At 43.2% G+C, this 11,351-nt stretch overlaps 3 protein-coding genes across 4 annotated transcripts; 2 read left to right on the top strand and 1 right to left on the bottom strand.

Moving 5' to 3' along the window:
* The first annotated feature begins 2,339 nt into the window (after nt 1-2,339).
* Nucleotides 2,340-4,880, top strand: LOC122002315 (uncharacterized protein At5g39570-like). Of its 2 annotated transcripts, none has more exons than XM_042557445.1 (6): nt 2,340-3,036; nt 3,254-3,430; nt 3,540-3,716; nt 3,841-4,023; nt 4,167-4,352; nt 4,693-4,880. In XM_042557445.1, exons 1-6 carry the CDS (start codon nt 2,527-2,529, stop codon nt 4,741-4,743), a joined length of 1,284 nt encoding a protein of 427 aa, XP_042413379.1. In that variant the 5' UTR covers nt 2,340-2,526; the 3' UTR covers nt 4,744-4,880. The 2 variants fall into 2 exon arrangements, with proteins under 2 accessions (XP_042413379.1, XP_042413380.1); XM_042557446.1 differs by having other exon boundaries at nt 2,343-3,036; nt 4,170-4,352.
* A 933-nt stretch (nt 4,881-5,813) lies between these two features.
* LOC122002314 (60S ribosomal protein L10-like) lies at nt 5,814-7,735 on the bottom strand. Its single transcript, XM_042557444.1, has 4 exons — nt 7,604-7,735; nt 6,506-7,007; nt 6,269-6,350; nt 5,814-6,053 (listed from the first exon to the last, which is right to left on the bottom strand). The coding sequence occupies exons 1-4, from the start codon at nt 7,611-7,613 to the stop codon at nt 5,973-5,975; spliced, it is 675 nt and encodes a 224-aa protein (XP_042413378.1). The 5' UTR covers nt 7,614-7,735; the 3' UTR covers nt 5,814-5,972.
* A 2,062-nt stretch (nt 7,736-9,797) lies between these two features.
* On the top strand, nt 9,798-10,202 carry LOC121999685. The gene has a single exon (XM_042554331.1). The coding sequence runs from the start codon at nt 9,798-9,800 to the stop codon at nt 10,200-10,202; it is 405 nt and encodes a 134-aa protein (XP_042410265.1).
* The last annotated feature ends 1,149 nt before the right edge of the window (nt 10,203-11,351 follow it).

Raw genomic sequence — 11,351 nt, 5'->3', positions numbered from 1 at the left:
CAAAATCTCAAGACGCAAAACTAGGAAAAAATATGAAAAAATTTTGCTCGATACCAATTGTAGCGTGGAGGTATACGAAGAGTTGACTATGCTAAAGCAGGAAGCCTGCATACCGGAGTGTTCGACGGGGACGTCGAATTCTTCTAGTGGGGGTGGTTTGTTAGCCCCCTAACTTGGTGGCAAGGCTGGACACGAGGATTGGCTCATTGCTCCTTTGATCCAGCTTATTGAGCATATGTGTGGGGTGCGCGACATGTGAAGTAGCGAAGCTTTTTGGCGGCGCGGGGTTGTCCAAGCCCAAGTCTTGCAGAAGGCAAAGACTCGGCAAACCAACGAGCGTGGCATATGCGCAAGACATGCCAAGCAGCCAGCAGAGCGGCAGCGCGGGGCTGACTAAGCCCAAGTCATGCAGAAGGCAAAGACTTGGCAAATCAACAAGCATGGCATGCAAAATATGTCAAGCAATAGAGCGACGGCATGGGATTGTCCAAAGCCCAAGCCTTACAGAAGAAAGGCTTGGCAATGATCTGAGCGTGGCTTGTGCATGAGCCATGCCAAAGTAGCGGATGCGGCAGTACGCAGGGTGCTGCCCAAGCCTAAGTCATGCACTATGCAAACTTGGTAATTTCTCGAGCATGACATGTGCCAAGACATGCTAAAACAATGGAGACTTGTGACAGTGCGTGGGGTGTTGTCCAATACACCAGACATGCAGTAGTAGACTTGGTGATCATGCGAGCAAGGCATGTGTGCTGGGCATGCCAAGCAGTAACAAAGGAGCGGACAGACGGACTTGTCCTTGGTGCGGACAGATGGACTTATCCATAGCACCAAGAGAGCGGACAGACGGACTTGTTCGTGGTGCCAAAGAAACGAAGTCGTGGGTCGAGCACTTGACGTGCATACATACTTTGGCACGGGGCCAAAGAAGTGGAGCCATGGACCAAACACTAGGTGGACAGATGGACTGGTCCATGGTGCCAAAGGCGGACAGATGGACTTGTCTGTGGTGCCAAAGAAGCGGAGTTGTTGTGCGTACACTGGACGGACATATGAACTTGTTCATGCAGACTGACACTTGACGTGGACCAATGCAGTAGAGCCATGCGACAAAGCATAAGCAAAGCATGCTGACACTTGGCATGGACCAATGCAACATGATGATGGAGCAAAGTAAGCTGCCACTTGGCATGATGCCAATGCAGCCAAGACATGTGGACAGTTTTGGAAGTTGAGTTAGTTTTATCCATGTGGCATAAGTGGTTGGTGTAACCACCATGTAACTCCTTTGTAACTGCCGCCTATGCATGATAAATAGGCATGGTGGGTTCATTGGCAAGAAGTGTGCCAAAGGAGTGTGCAAGAGTGTGCATTGTGAGCAAATTCGTGGGAAATTTGTGAAAGCGGATTGTGAAGAATTGTAAGTAAATCGTGAGGAATTTGTATGGACGGATCAAGAGCGATTTGTAGGTGATCCTCTATTGTTCCATTGTATTCTTTTATTGAGGCTAATAAAAATAGAGAGTTTTTCTGTAATCTTTGGTGTTGTTTACCGTGACATTGCCTTAGGATTTTCTTATACCTTTATGGTGCATTCATTAATAGACTGAGAGTCAAGTGTGGGATTTGATTATCGCACACAAAATTTTTAAAAGTAAAAAATTACCCCTTGACACAAGCCCACAAGAATCCGTCTCAATCCCAGCCAAGTTGTAGGCAAATCATGCATCATCAAATCCACATTTTGTAATTTTAATCGACACCAAAGCTTTGCATTGAAGTTGCATGACTATTAAAGCTCGAACCAAGGGTGTTCTGGTTATGACATTGTACTTCTTGACTGAGGTGTCAGATTTGAGTATTCCCTGCGCAAACTCTTATCAATTAAGTGGTATCGTTCACTCAAAAATCCCTTCGAGGGTTTCTGATAAGGGATCGTTTCGGCGACAATGTCGGTCACTATAAAAAATTTACCCATATAGTTTTTGTCCTCTCAGGGCGGTGCGATAGTTAAGACATGGAGTGTTGTCACATGATGTCTTGAGGTCGAAACTCGACGTGACCGAGCATAACCTCCCCCATGTCTTATTCATTTAGACTAATGGCTAGTAGTCATCCGTAATTTACCTCCTCTATGTTGGTCTAAAGATGAATTAACGGAGGCGCTAGGACAAACGAATGACCTTTTATCACATAACTATCAAAGCGTTTTTAGAACTGGACCAGACCACTCGTCCCCCGGTCCCCACGCATGTGATGGCGTCGCTGCATCCGTTGCACCGTAGCGCTTAATTGGCCGTCCCCTTCGGCCTTTCCCTCGAAAGAGACTTATCGACCCATCACGCCACCGCGCACAACCAGACGCCGCCTGCTCTTTCATTCCATGGCGTTTCTCATCAACCGTCCGATAATTTTGTGTCTTCTACTCCACCATCCCCATCAAACAACCCCCAATGTTTGTTACTGCGATTACTACTACTGCTGCTGCTGCTGCCCTCCTCAATCATTCGCTCCAATTCCGCATCCATGGCGTCCGCCACCGACGACGACGACTTCCCCGAGTACAACCCCCACCCGTATCGCGGCGGCTACGACATCGCCCTCACCTACGGCGACCCCCTCCCGCCTTCCTCCGCCATCTGCTACCCTATCTCCACCTCGCCTGTTTCCCCGCCCTCTCCTCCTCCCTCTCCTCCTCGCCCCTCGTACCTTGGAGGATTCCTCGATCCCCACCCCGCGGAACCCTTCCCCTCCCCCGACCTCTTCCGGAGCTGGCCCTTCACAGACTGGGACAACCGCCAGGCCTACGCCGTCCCCGAGGGTGGCGACGGCTGGAACGGGTGGAGGCGCGCGCTGGATTACCTCTTCGGTCACGCGGAAGGGTACGGGGAGAGGAGGATCGGAGTCGACAGCTATGGGATCCCTATCTACGCCAACAAGAAGCTCCATGGCGCGGAGTCCGTTCTGGTTGAGGTCCCACCGGCGCCTGTTGACAGGGTGGAGTATCACGATACCCGCCCTGAGGATCACCACCATGTGAGTTGGAAACCTTCCTTCTCGATTATAATCTAGCCTGTTCCTGAAATCAATTGTTCCTCGACTTTGCATATAATCCCTAATTTTGCTTGATCTGGAACTTCTTGGCATAGCGTTAGTGCATTTGGGGGCTGTTGAACGCATATTGAATCCCTAATTTGATGGTGGAAGTGACTTTTTGAATGGTTGTAATCCTAATTTTTTCTTGTTTGTGTAGTGGTCATCATGCTACAGTGGTACAGCAGAGAAGCATGGCTATGGACATCCTGTTCTTGCCTATGATAGGCACTACGCCGAGAAGGCCCTTCATGTGGAGATTGATCCCAATGAGTCCGTGTGGCATCAGAAAGTGAACTATCATGAGGGTTATCAAGTTCAATCACATCATCACTCGGTAAGCAGTGCAACTTGACTCTGAATCATTAACTTGTTTTGTTGATGCATGATCCTCTTGTGGTGCTTGTTGCTTGCGAATGGTAGTGATTTTGTTCCTCTTCATGCAGCAATTTAACGACAGTGATTATGTTGGTGCATTCTTTGGAAGCCCTTCCATTGCTTACAATAGGCACCACTATGAGCAGCCACTGCATCTTCAAGTCGAGCCAATCGAAACAGATTGGTATCAGAAGTCGAGTTACTCTGAGGCTTATCAGGAGTCAGCATTCCCAAAGTCCGAGTGGGTGAGTAGAGAATTAATCTTTCAAACACATCTGACATCGACTTTCTTTGTAAAAACGGAAAAGTCACGAATTAGTTATACAGCTCCTTGTTTAACTGACTTTCAAATTGTTGACTATTTTCCAGAGTTCCTCGCACAACGATACTCAAAGGGAAGCAGGCGATTTCTTTCACAGTTCGGGCTCTACCTATCAGAGGTACTCCTGGGAACAACCCGATTACGTTGAGCTCCGCCCCTATGAGCCCTCGTGGTCTTATAATCAAGGTCACTACGATGGCAACGAGGAAGAAACTCCAAAATGGAATTGGGTAAGTACTAATCTCGAACCTGGATTCTATGTGCATTTTGTGAATTAGCATCCCGCATCTCCATATTATGTAAGTTTTAGCCTTTCCTATTCTCTTCATAAAATTAAAATAATTGTGGGTATGATATTGCCCTCTGCATTCAGCAGTATTCATCCGTTGGTGGTCAAGGTGAAAATTTTACCAATTCAGAAGATACTTACTACTACACTCAACAAGAGTATTACGAGCAAGCTGAACCTATTCAGGTTGAACCCTACAAGTCATCCTGGTCACAATATTCAAGTTACTATGAAGCACAGAATGAACAGCTTTCTCAAATAGATGAGCTAGTGAGTATACATCATCGTGCCTTTGTTTTAAGGATGTCAGCTTCTGAGTAATGCAACTGCTTAGGCATAATATTCTCATATCTCAGAGCTCAACTTCTCTAACTACAAAATTTATTTTAAATTTTATATTATAGATAAAAAAAATATTTACATCCGACTATCTTATCTTAAAATTTTAAAATAGCTGATATATGATAGTAAAAAATAATATCTAAATTTAATAAAGTAAAATATTATAGAGAAACTGATAGCATGTTAATCAGTGGTTGTATACTCGTTTAGTAGTAAGTAGTAGTTTTATCAGGACTCAGATTCTCACACTAGTTTTGGGGATTTGCAGGAGGGTGATTCTCCGTACTACCCATTCCATAAGTTGTTCGACTACAGCTGATAAAGTGAAACGATGTTGGCCATCAGCCATCGCTTGATTAAATCTAAATGTATTAGTATGAAGGAAGACATTTGCACATGGACGTATATCACATTCTTTGTACATTATTTGCTATATATGCTTTGAGTTCTACATAACCATTTTCGTTTATTTTATTATTAAATAACATAATTGATTGAATCGATATGAACATACACAATCTGTCAATCGGTTGGGCAAGCTAGATTTAATGTCAAAGGAACCAATTAAACCAATTGATCAGCAAGCCAGCTGAGCAAAACGTACCCACCAAGTGGAATGGAAGCGGAGTAGACAAAAGGGATGAATTGAAGTTGTCCCTCCCTTCCGACTCAAATATGAGCAGCCTATGAGCATCCATGCCAAATATCTTATTAAAAATTTACGTCAAATATCTTATTTAAACAATTTTAAATAGAATAGTTAAAAAAAATTTATATTAACTATCATATCTATTTCTTAAATTATATATTCATAAATAATACTCCTCTATATTTTAAAAATAAATTTTAATCCCTATATATTTAAAAGAGAGAAGAAATAAAAAAATTAATAAATAGTATATTGAAAAATAAATATCTAAATATAATAAAATAATTTTTTATCTTAAATTATACATTTTAAGTGAAAAATAATACTATAGAAGAGAGACAATTTTTTATACTAAATAATATATTTTGAATAGAAGAATTAATGTGAATGCTCCAAGGCTAGCCCTTAAATGATGTCCAAGACCATACGGTTGATCTGGCATGGGTATTCAACTAATGTTTATGCAATTAGAAAGAGGAAAAAAAGCAAAATCAACTTCTTAAATATAAAACTATGGGTTAGAATGAATTTTGTCACAGATATTCAGCATAACTTGAAAGGAGGTAAAACAACAAAAGGATAGTGAGGAAACCAATTGAAAATGCTTGATGCGCTTTATTTGCCTAAAATAATAACGCCTGGTTCACATGCAAGGATCCTTGATTCATGCACAGTGCAAATATTTAAAAGGTGAATTAAGCAAAGGTGCGGTTCGACCTTGTTATAGTAGACTCATTGAATTACTTAGTCAAGTACTGAAAATTAAATTGCCACGAAATAAAGAGTTATTACATACCCAAGAGTAACACAATGTAACAACTGGTAGAATGCTGACAAAACTAAGCAGACAAATGAGAATAATAGAGAGAAACTTGGAGTTACCCCCCATAGGAACATTCTTAAGAAGCTTCAGCAAAAGCGGATTGTAAGAATGCTCTTCCAGGTTGACGTTTGGAAAGTGGCCCATGGCAACCAAGTAACTGCACAATCGAAAAAATATATATATATTTTAATTTTCATGACAACCATTTCTTACAACTGCAGAGCACATATCCACGGATGCAAGTTGTTTATGCAATGGAACAATTAAGAACCACAAATGAACAAACACAACTAAATGATGCCGCATAGGCTGCGTAGTAATTTGCTGATTCGTGGCAGAATGTGCATGACATTTTTCTGTAATAGAAGATACCTTGGCATTGACTCCATCTGGTACAATTCTGTTCTGGCTCTTCCACTTCACATAGTCATTGCGGCTAAACTTAGTGAAACCCCTGTCAATCAACAAGCAATGTAGACTTAGAGTTGACTAACTCAAGAGTAAAGAACAAAGACTTTAGTCATTATAACTAAAACATGGAATCTATATACAAATGAGTCATTATCAAAATTGAAGTGTTAATTTTTAGAATCTCTTTCTAACACTCACCATTTCCCACTAATAATTATCTTCTGCCTGCCGGGGAACTTGAACTTGGCACGGCGCAATGCTTCTTGGGCATTTTGGCTATTGTTGTCCTTGCAACGAACAGAGAGAAGCACCTGACCAATACTTACCCTAGCACATGTCCCTTGTGGCTTCCCGAAGGCCCCCCTCATACCAGTCTGGAGTCTATCAGCTCCAGCACAAGAAAGCATTTTGTTGATTCGCAGGACATGGAATGGGTGGACTCTCACTCGGAGGTGGAAAGCATCCTTCCCCGCAAACTTCGTCATGTACTTGTTACATGCAATGCGGGCAGCCTCCAGAGCTTCACTTGAAACATTTTCCTTTTCCCAACTCACCAGATGAACACAAAAGGGAAACTCATCAACCCCTTTCTTCTTCATTCCAACGTCATAGATCCTAATCTTGGGATCAGGAACACCACGGCAATAGCGAGATTTAGGATATGGTTTGTTCTTGATCTGACGATAACAACGTGCAGGTCCTGGAGGTGAAGAAAAACCATTCGAACAATTAAAAAAATAATGACAGTAGATTATATAGTGAGCTTGGGGATATTCAGAGACACCTAAAGGGAATGATCTCACAACTAGTCAATAAAAATGGAGATCTACAAGATCTTCACAACAATATTCGATTTTGCCTTCAAATATGCAATGCAGATTTAGAAAGTTAGTTATTTTAAGGATATTTATCGTTACAAATTCTGAATAGACCTGACAACAACGACACAAAAATTTAATCAATACAACACATGTATTCGTTCAACTTATTCTAACAAAATATAACTGAAAACTAACGAAATAGAAGAACAGCCCAATGGAAACAACTGAGAAGTAACAAAATTGAACTATGTCATAAAAAATCTCACACAAAAGCAGGGAAAACAAATCGAACGCGCCACTAAAGGAGATCATACATAAATAAACTTATAAATCTAGACCAAGTGAAGAAGATTAAGGCACCGATTGAATGACCATAATCTAAACCAACCGAAGGAAATTACGCATCGATCGCATGACCATGACACGCTGGAGTATGTACAAGGCATCTGTAAATGAGAAGAAAACCGAGACTTACGTCGGCCCATCGCTGCGGCGAAGACAAAGCGAGAAATCGACGCCGAAAACCAGCAAGGAGGAGGAGACGACGGCTCGTTGTGTTTATATATAGCATAGGGGAGAAAAAGAAGGGCAACCCTAAGGAGCGGACCACTGGGATTGATTTGGGCCGTGGGCCGTTACAAACCAAGGACTTAACTTAATGACCCACCAAGCAAAGACTGTGAAACGCATCCAACGATTCGCTAAATTACTCCAAAACATCTCCGTTACAATTGCTCCGGCGGTGGCGGCGGACCTTTGCGTGCCTGAGCCAGCCTCGCACTCTGTTGAAAGATGCGCGCCCTCCGATCGTAATCATCCGGCTCCCTTCCATCGTCGCGTCCCGCCGTGATCGCCGCCTCTTCCATCTCCATCAGCTCCTCCTCCTCCTCCTCCTCCTCCCCCACTTTTAGTTCTTCATCTCTATGATCCTCTCCTGGCTTCCAAACCGACTCTGGCAGCTCCGCCCTCAGCTGTCGCCGTCGTTGCAGCTGCTTCCCGTACCGTAACGACGATATCATCATCTTCGGCCTCAGTGTAATTTGGTTGCTAGGACATATCGGACAAGATCGGCCTCTTACGAAGCTGCCGGAGGAAGAAAGAAGGAGAATGACACTGCTAGACGCCATACGATCATAACGCACATCGATTCGTCTATCTATGAATAAATATACATGCAAAACACATCAACGCAATAATGTTTCCATTCTTTAACTTTATCTTTTCTCCTGCGAAGGAGCGATGAGCCTTCGGTCTGTAGCCACGTGCCAACGTCGCGAGACACGCGTAAAGGAGGTGGCATTCGCACAAGCAAACTCACCGCCTGTCCAACTCCTTGACGAGACAGATCCAGAGCCCCGTGGAGGGTAATCTACTGAGTTTGTAGTAAAAAAGAATTTCCTTCGAGTTTATTGAGTGACATTAACTCCATTGTTGGCCGAAGCTATAGTCAATTGCCTCACCTCTCTCGTATTCGATGAACTTGTGAAGCTCTCCATTAAGTTAAGATCCATCACACAGGGCCATGTTGCTTCGCGTGCCGACTGGTGCTCAAGAGTGTGAAGACTTGGCTGTTCTCCTTCTTCAGCGCTAGCTTGTCCACCTCTGCAATTAGATCGGACAGTTTCTTCGGCTAGCCATCAAAAATTGGTGTTTTATGGCAAACAACATCCTTTTCAGCTGTTTATTTTGGCGGAACATCTTGGAAAACTGCAGGCTCCAGCAATCAGTTCTTAGCACAAACATCTTGGAAAACATAGAACCAGTGCAGGAAGACCACAGAGAAAGATTGTGCAAGATTGGTCACGCGCTGTAGAGTACATGTTACCATAAACAAGACAGAACAACCTTCATCAAGAGATACAGATGATGCGTGCGACAGTTGAACTTCCCTGGTTTGAGCTTAGGTTCTTTGGAGTAATCAGTGGTGTTGTGTTAGGTGTATAGTCAATTTAAGTGCCCATTCCATTAGCTCTTCTAAACCTTGACAGTGCTGTGGTGCTTGGTTGCCTATGGACCACAGGACCAGCATAACACATTTCAAAGAGGATGATCCCAAGAAGGTCAAATTCGTTTTGTTTCTTAATTCAGATTGATAAAGTTACAAGAAGGTTTAATGATGATCGTGATGATTTTTTGACCGTATCCTGTGCTCCATCGCACAATTGTTAAAGTTCCACTCAAGCTTCACGGTGCATTAACCATGCTCATCTCAAACCTCTCTATCATCTTTAAAGTACTCCAACCATTGACTTGATAGATTTGTTAGCTTAACTTAGACTCATTAAGTTGGAGTTATTGGAAGAGCAAGTAGTCCCCCAACAGCTACGTCTTAATGGAAAGTGTGGTCTCCTCATAAAACAACCAATCGAATTAATCAATTAGTTACGTGATCACCCCGTTCCATGTTGTTGCAGCGTGAGAGGACCTATATTAAAGATGATGATTTCACATTGATATTTGCTTGCCAACCACTCTCGTAGAACTATTGCAATCGCCATTATTTGATGTATCGTTTTTAATTGCATCTCAACTGAAACAAGGACCATCTATTTGCCCTTCCTTTTCCATTAGTAATTGCTTGTTTATCGAGAAGGAAATCTTTCGAGGTTTATAAAAGGTTTTCTGTGTAATTTGAGCTTCGCCGTTGCACTCTGCTTCAGCTTCCGGAGATGAGTAGGGAATCGAGATTGGTAAAGCGGGAGAATTCGATGAATCATGGTTCCTCCAGGTCAGTTTACTACGGGGTGGCCGCCGTCGCCGTGCCCTTCTTATGGGAGTCGGTGCCCGGGACGCCGAAGAAGACTGCCGGAGACGCCTCGCTGCTGCCGCCGCTGTTGCTCAGCCCGCCGCCGGGCTCCCACTGCCTCTCCAGCCCAGGGAGGAGCGAGAGGAAGTCTCCCAAGCGCTTCGTGCGCTGCGTGGCGCTGAAGCTCCTCCGGGGCAGCAAGTTGTCTTCCTGGCTGCCGATTTTGTTCCCGATGGCCTCGTCGCCGCTGAACGCCGCCGGGGATGTCTCTCTGCCGTCGGCGTTGTGCTTCAGAGTGAGACGAGGGACAAATGATAAGATCAATTGATATCGGTAGTCATCTACTGTTTTCTGTTTTTAAATTGAAATTCAGACTCGAGTAACATAAGAAATTTGCATAATCTCACACCTCCAAGTGTTCCTTGAGTAGTAATTGATCATTAATCGGAGGATGATTGGAGTTTCATAAAGCTTCACCGAAATCATGATGCAGGCCTCTTGATGATAGTTTTGTTTCCTAAAGGAGACCAAAAACATTGATGGATCTTCTACAGTTAGTTACTCACAAAGGCCCCAACTTAAAAGCTACCACTAGGTGACAATTTGTCCCCCTCAAAGCATACACCCCAACCAGGGTTTCCTGGGGAGTTAACCAAGTTCATCGAGTCCAAACTCGATCTATTTTGGTCTTTCATCAAGTCTACTTCAATGGGCCCATTCCTACTTTGTTGGTTGAAGTTCACCTCGACCGAACTCCATCGGCTTCAACCTAGCTCAGTAAGCAAGTTGCATCTATCTACTTGTTGTAACCAACTACAAGCTACTAAACAACACACATAGCTAACACGATACCTAAACGCGCATCTTGAAATTATATGCTGGAAGAAGCACTCGAAATGGAACGAAGGTTTAGGTTTTGCTCGATCTTATGAATGAGTTTTGTTGTTGTGTGATTAGTTTTCATCCCTTCAGCCTCTTGCTCCAAGCCTTGCTCATTAGTGACCAGCACAGAAATAATGGACTGCAAAAGAAGAATCTGATGAGCTTCTGCATTGAAATGTCCATTGAGTCTGCAATACAAAGTCATCCTGTTGTGGTTAGAAAGCAACCTCTAAGCAATTGTGTTGGTTTTCACCATGTCTATAACAGGAAAAAAGCACAGAAAAATCCTGAAAAACTACCTTCTTTAATTCTATTGTGCAAAACCAACAAATGAAAATCTATCTCTGACTTTCTTTGGATCAAAGGTCCTCCATTTTCTATTGCTTGGGTCGTTAGAATCTGTTCCAGTCAACTCATAGTTTATCAGTGGTTCAGTCTGCGCGCTCGCGGCTAGGCCAGAGTTAACTTTATGCCTCCATTTTCACAAATTAACATCCTCGTGAACTTTGTGTCTTATTTGACTCACCTAATTAATCAGATCCACCAGGCTTCAGAAGTGCTCGACTGATTTATCAATGAAAACGCAAGCTTCAGA

This window comes from Zingiber officinale, chromosome 7A (assembly GCF_018446385.1).
Source record: "Zingiber officinale cultivar Zhangliang chromosome 7A, Zo_v1.1, whole genome shotgun sequence".
Classification (NCBI taxonomy): domain Eukaryota; kingdom Viridiplantae; phylum Streptophyta; class Magnoliopsida; order Zingiberales; family Zingiberaceae; genus Zingiber; species Zingiber officinale.
Note: the sequence above shows the minus strand (reverse complement) of the source record. Positions and strands in the feature narration are given on the sequence as shown.